At 32.2% G+C, this 7,500-nt stretch overlaps 1 protein-coding gene across 1 annotated transcript in view; it reads right to left on the bottom strand.

Annotated features, from left to right (window-relative positions):
• iav (transient receptor potential cation channel subfamily V iav) overlaps positions 1-7,500 on the bottom strand; it is a 94,957-nt gene that overhangs the window by 16,205 nt on the left and 71,252 nt on the right. The window contains 1 exon segment of the mRNA XM_068374607.1: positions 4,809-4,987. Within this exon segment, the coding sequence (XP_068230708.1) occupies positions 4,809-4,987 (179 nt within the window).

The following is a 7,500-nucleotide window of genomic DNA, read 5'->3' as shown; positions in this document are numbered from 1 at the left end:
AGTTGGAAAAGCAAGATGCTATAAGCCCAAGGGCTCCAACAGTGAAAAATAGCCCAGTAAGGAAAGGAAATTAGGAAATAAATGGTATAAGAAGTAATGAAAAATTTAAATAAAACATTTCAAAATAAATTAACAACTTTAAAACACCAGTGCTAAACATTTTACTACAATATATTAAAAATTACAAATTAGTGAATTGCATAGCATTTTTCAATAACAACATGACAATGTTTCTCTTTCCATATCTTTATGTGTCTTTTATATCACTTTGTTATTTATATTATCTATTTTTCTCTTGTTAATTTTACAGTCATTTTCTTTAAACTTTTTTCCGTATTGGGGTGCTTTTCCTCTTGGTACCTCGTACCATTGCATATCCGGTTCTGAAATCAAACAGATACACGCACAGACATACACAGAGATTAAGGCAGATAGATACTTTTTATTAAAATAATGTTTTTTTTTTTTATATAAAATCAAAATATTGCCTTTTCGAGTGAAACTATTATGCAGTGTTACAATAGGCAAAATCTTTAAGTGAAATATTTGCATTAACAATTCTACCTAACAGGACCTCAGCTTTACAGATTTCAGCTTAATAGACTTGAACTTTAAACCCCTTAACTCAATAAATTTCACCTTCAGGGCTGCGGTGGCCGATGTGGTAACGTCCCTGACTGGTGAACGCCAGACTAAGGTCCGAATCCCGCTCAAACTCGTTGGTTCCTTTGGTCACTACAACCTTACCATACTTGTGAAATAAGGATGAGGGGTTTGGGGGAGCCTATAGGTCTATCTGCTGAGTCATCAGCAGCCATTGCCTGGCCCTCCTTGGTCCTAGCTTAGGTGGAGAGGAAGCTTGGGCGCTGATTATAAGTGTATATGGTCAGTCTCTAGGGCATTGTCCTGCTCGAAAGGTCAGTGTCACTGTCCCTTGCCCCTGCCATTCATGATTGGTCTTTAAACCTTTAAAACTTACAAGACAAAGCTTAACAGATGTCAACTTAACAGACCTCAACTTAACAGATCTCAGCTTAACAATATTAACAGACTATAATAGACCTAAGCCTAAGAGACTTTAGCCTGATATCAACTTATCCTACTTCAACTTATCTAACCCCAAATTAAAAGCCCTAAATTTAACAGACCCAAGTTTCACAGACTTCTTAAAAGGCTTCCATTTATCGGACCTTAACTTAACAGACCTAAACGTTGCAAACCTCAACTTAATACACTTAGTTTTAACAGACCTAAACTTAACAGACCTCCGTTTATCAATCCTCTACTTCAAAGACATCTCTCATCAAACCTCATCTTAAAGAATTGAACTTAGCAGACTTCAACCTGACAGACTTAAGTTTCACAAACCTTAATGTAACAGACCTCAGCAAAACAAACTTTAACTTATGTAACTTCACTTATGATAATAATAATAATAATAATTATAATATTAATAATAATAATAATAATAATAATAATAATAATAATAATTGTTATTATTATTATTATTATTATTATTATTATTATTATTATTATTATCATTTTTATTATCATTATTATTGTTATTGATACGAGAAGCCAAACTGTAAGGCTATTTGTGAAGGCAAAATGTTATCATTTTAAGAGCTTTAATAAGGAAAACAGCGCATTAAGAACTGACAAAATAAACTGGGATAACGAATGAGTTATAAAAGCGAAATAAAAAAGAATAAAACAAATTAAGACTCAAGATAATGTTAGACAAGGTTCAATGTTCAATCATCTGCAATAAGTTTTGATATCTGTTGTTCATTATTTGATAAAGATCTTTAAGAAAAATTTCAAAATAATATATAGAAATAAATTTTTCTAAAAAGAAGGCAAAATTGTTAGAATGACCGGCGTAGCTAATATTACTGGGTGAGCCGTATATCCTGGGGAAAAAATCAGGATACAAAAGATGGTCAGAATTGTGAGAAATCTTATACCAGAAGAATAAATCCCCGAGGCATCTTGTAAGATGAAAAGGTCACTCTAATAACGAAGAAGAATAGAAGATCCAATATTAAAAGACGAGGCTTCAGCCAGCCACAAAAACTACAGCTTCAGGAAGTAGTCTCCGTGTGTATAGCAAGTGACTCTTGGGCCTTTTTTTTTTTTTTTTTTTTTTTTTGCTCTAGATTTACCTTCTCTCTCTCTTTTCCTCCGGGACTTGGCGTTATCCGCTGATAAGGCAATATCATTATATGGAGGTAAAGTTTTTTTCCCTTTTGAGGCATAAAGTTATAGATAAAGGGTTACAAAGGATGTATGACTATTATTAGTCTTTCCTCTTGGGAAAGGGCAGAAAGGACTCTAGCTATGGTAAGCAGCTTTTCTAGGAGGACACTCCGAAATAAAACCATTGTTTTCTAGTCTTGGGTAGTGCCATAGCCTCTGCACCATGGTCTTCCACTATCTTGGGTTAGAATTCTCTTGCTTGAGGTTACAGTCAGGCACACTATTCTTTCTTATTTCTCTTCCTCTTGTTTTGTTAAAGTTTTTATAGTTTATTTAAGAAATATTTATTCTAATGTTACTGTTCTTAAAATATTTTACTTTTTCTTGTTTCCATTCCTCACTGGGTTATTTTCCCGGTTGGGGCCCCCTGGCTTATAGCATCCTGCTTTTCCAACTAGGGTTGTAACTTAGCAAGTAATAATAATAATAATAATAATAATAATAATAATAATAATAATAATAATAATAATAATAATAATAATATTGTTGTTTCATTTCTTGGTGAAAGCTAGAGACTACGATTTTCAGTCATGCAGCCTAGTGAATGAAAATTCGAACATCAAACATTGTCTCTAACCTTATGTGAAACTCCTATAGATTTGGGCTCAGACTTCAGTAATGACAGAAAATCCCATCGATTTTTTTCAATGCCTATTCTAGATTTCATATCGAACCAAAGAGCAAAAGGTAAATAATGTAGATTATTATTATTATTATTATTATTATTATTATTATTATTATTATTATTATTATTATTTGCTAAGCTACACCCTTAGTTGGAAAAGCAGGATGCTATAAGCCCAAGGACTCCAACAGGGAAAATAGCCCAATGAGGACCAATGAGGAAAGGAAATAAGGAAATAAACTACAAGAGATATTTAAGAACAACATTAAGATAAATCTTTTACATATAAACTATATCAACTTCAAAATAACAAGAGGAAGAGAAATAAGTGTGACGTTTGAGAGAAGGTTGTGAACTCAAAGGCAGTACGAAAGCAACTGAGTTAATTTATTATAGAACACTCTCCTTTATATACAAAAGCCCAAGGCAACAGGAATTTTCATGTTCACAAGACAGACAATGTTACAGAGGCGAAACGCAGACATGTTCATTCTGGTTCTTTTTAGTGCGAGGGAAGAGCGAAGATACAAGCATAATATATACAAAATGAATTATGTACGATCGTGTGACACACGGTTAGTACATAAATTAGAATGGTGTGCTGAGTGTATCCTTAGCCCTTTTGATTGCAGAATTTGTTGGCACTAAACGAACCGCATTTTATGTATGTGCAGATTTTCCAAATGGCTGATTACAGGTAACTATATAAAGTTTAAAACACTCAAGATGACTAATAGAAAGTCATGTTAGAGGAGGGCTTTAATGAGGAACGTGTGATTTCGTATGAATGTTTCAACGTGTTTCATGCAATTCATGTCATGTGTACCAACCGTGGGTCACACGATCGTACATAGTTCATTTTGTGTGTATATTATGCTTGTATCTTCGCTCTTCCCTCGCACTAAAATGAACCAGATTAAACATGTCTGCTATTCTCCTCTGTAACAGTGTCTGTTTAAAAACATGAAATTTCTTGTTGCTTTGAGCTTTTATATATAAAGGAGAGTGTTCTATAACAAATTTACTCAGTTGCTTTCAACCTGCCTTTGAGTCACAGCCTTCTCTCGGCCGTCAAACATGTTTGATTTTTGCATAAAGAAAGCAATTTATATGGTAACAACTATTAAGAATATTTATCTATACATCTCGGAATAATTTTTTCCTGTGAGAATATGCTTAAATAATAGAACAGATAGCAAACTACATAAATAATCCAAAAACTACAATAGCACCAAATGTCTCATGTACAAGAAATGAAAATCTATCTCCCCTTATGACAACAACAACAACAATGATAATAATAATAATAATAATAATAATAATAATAATAATAATAATAATAATAATAATAATAATAATAATAATAATAATAATAATAATAATAATAATCTTATTAAAGGTAATGGCTGCCGCAGCGCCATTAATTGTATAGAATATATTTTCAGTGGTTCTGCTAAGTTTTCTCTCATTATTACTGTATTCATGAAGAATGACTATCGCGTAATCACTATCAAAATGCCATAATAATTAGAAAATAAAATAAAACTTATAAGAATCATTGAAAAGGTGTTCTATAAAACTAATACCGATGAGGAAGCAATTACTTTTAATAATAATAATAATAATAATAATAATAATAATAATAATAATAATAATAATAATGATAATAATATTGATAATAATATTAATAATGATATCAAAAATAATAATTATAATAATAATAAAATAATAATAATAATAATAATAATAATAATAATAATAATAATAATAAGATAATAATGATAATAATATTAATAATAATAATAGGGATAATAATAATAATAATAATAATAATAATAATAATAATAATAATAATAATAATAATAATAACAGAAAATTGGAGACTTATCTCTTCAGGATCAAAAGACAAAAGTCCAAGACCTACCCAGCGAAGAACATCATCATGAACCAGGACCCGGCGACGGCGTAAGCCAGGAGCTCGTCCTCAAGGACTCTGAGGAGCGGGTCCTTCTCCGGCGTGAAGAAGTAGATGACGCGGCAGGGGACACACAGCATGATCATCAAGTTGGCCACCAGGAAGATGAATTTGGGGACGTTGCCGATCTGGAAATTTAGGTTGTGTGTGAAATTCTGAGCGGGTAATTCAAGGCGTTCTTGAGTTGCATGAAGTGTATAGTATATATATGTATATATATATATATATATATATATATATATATATATATATATATATATATATATATATATATATATATACATATATATATATATACATTATATAGATGTGTATATATATATACATATATATATATATATATATATATATATATATATATATATATATATATATATATATATATGTAAAAAATCTGATTCATACAACCCCTACCTCTTCTAAAACCCCCCTGTACTTCCCAGATTGCATTCTCTGTTTTATCCTTAATCCTATTAATCAGTACTCTACCATACACTATATATATATATATATATATATATATATATATATATATATATATATATATACATTAAATAGATGTGTATATATATACATATATATATATATATATATATATATATATATATATATATACATTATATATATGTATATATACACATCTATATAATGTATATTATATATATATACATTATATAGATGTGTATATATATATATATATATATATATATATATATATATATATATATATATATATATATATATATATAATGTATATATATATATATATATATATATATATATATATATATATGTATATATATACACATCTATTTAATGTATATATATATATATATATATATATATATATATATATATATATAGTGTATGGTAGAGTACTGATTAATAGGATTAAGGATAAAACAGAGAATGCAATCTGGGAAGTACAGGGGGGTTTTAGAAGAGGTAGGGGTTGTATGAATCAGATTTTTACAGTTAGGCAGATATGCAAGAAATATTTAGCAAAAGGTAAGGAGGTGTATGTTGCGTTTATGGATCTGGAGAAAGCATATGATAGAGTTGATAGGGAAGCAATGTGGAATGTGATGAGGTTATATGGAGTTGGTGGAAGGTTGTTGCAAGCAGTGAAAAGTTTCTACAAAGGTAGTAAAGCATGTGTTAGAATAGGAAATGAAGTGAGCGATTGGTTTCCGGTGAGAGTGGGGCTGAGACAGGGATATGTGATGTCGCCGTGGTTGTTTAACTTGTATGTTGATGGAGTGGTGAGAGAGGTGAATGCTCGAGTGCTTGGACGAGGATTAAAACTGGTAGACGAGAATGATCATGAATGGGAGGTAAATCAGTTGTTGTTTGCGGATGATACTGTACTGGTAGCAGACACAGAAGAGAAGCTTGACCGACTAGTGACAGAATTTGGAAGGGTGTGTGAGAGAAGGAAGTTGAGAGTTAATGTGGGTAAGAGTAAGGTTATGAGATGTACGAGAAGGGAAGGTGGTGCAAGGTTGAATGTCATGTTGAATGGAGAGTTACTTGAGGAGGTGGATCAGTTTAAGTACTTGGGGTCTGTTGTTGCAGCAAATGGTGGAGTGGAAGCAGATGTACGTCAGAGAGTGAATGAAGGTTGCAAAGTGTTGGGGGCAGTTAAGGGAGTAGTAAAAAATAGAGGGTTGGGCATGAATGTAAAGAGAGTTCTATATGAGAAAGTGATTGTACCAACTGTGATGTATGGATCGGAGTTGTGGGGAATGAAAGTGATGGAGAGACAGAAATTGAATGTGTTTGAGATGAAGTGTCTGAGGAGTATGGCTGGTGTATCTCGAGTAGATAGGGTCAGGAACGAGGTGGTGAGGGTGAGAACGGGTGTAAGAAATGAGTTAGCGGCTAGAGTGGATATGAATGTGTTGAGGTGGTTTGGCCATGTTGAGAGAATGGAGAATGGCTGTCTGCTAAAGAAGGTGATGAATGCAAGAGTTGATGGGAGAAGTACAAGAGGAAGGCCAAGGTTTGGGTGGATGGATGGTGTGAAGAAAGCTCTGGGTGATAGGAGGATAGATGTGAGAGAAGCAAGAGAGCGTGCTAGAAATAGGAATGAATGGCGAGCGATTGTGACGCAGTTCCGGTAGGCCCTGCTGCTTCCTCCGGTGCCTTAGATGACCGCGGAGGTAGCAGCAGTAGGGGACTCAGCAGTATGAAGCTTCATCTGTGGTGGAAATGTGGGAGGTTGGGCTGTGGCACCCTAGCAGTACCAGCTGAACTCGGCTGAGTCCCTGGTTAGGCTGGAGGTACATAGAGAGTAGAGGTCCCCTTTTTTGTTTTGTTCTTGTTGATGTCGGCTACCCCCCAAAATTGGGGGAAGTGCCTTTGGTATATGGATGGATATATATATATATATATATATATATATATATATATATATATATATATATATATATATATATATATATATATATATATATATACATTAAATACATGTGTATATATACATATATATATACATTATATAGATGTGTATATATATACATATAAATATGCATATATATATATATATATATATATATATATATATATATATATATATATATATATATATATAATATATACAGTAGGTAGCAGGCTGGCCAGGGCACCAGCCGCCCGTTGA

Source organism: Palaemon carinicauda, chromosome 6 (assembly GCF_036898095.1).
Source record: "Palaemon carinicauda isolate YSFRI2023 chromosome 6, ASM3689809v2, whole genome shotgun sequence".
Taxonomy (NCBI): Eukaryota; Metazoa; Arthropoda; class Malacostraca; order Decapoda; family Palaemonidae; genus Palaemon; species Palaemon carinicauda.
The sequence above is the reverse complement of the archived record's forward strand: the minus strand, read 5'-3'. Positions and strand labels throughout refer to the sequence as shown.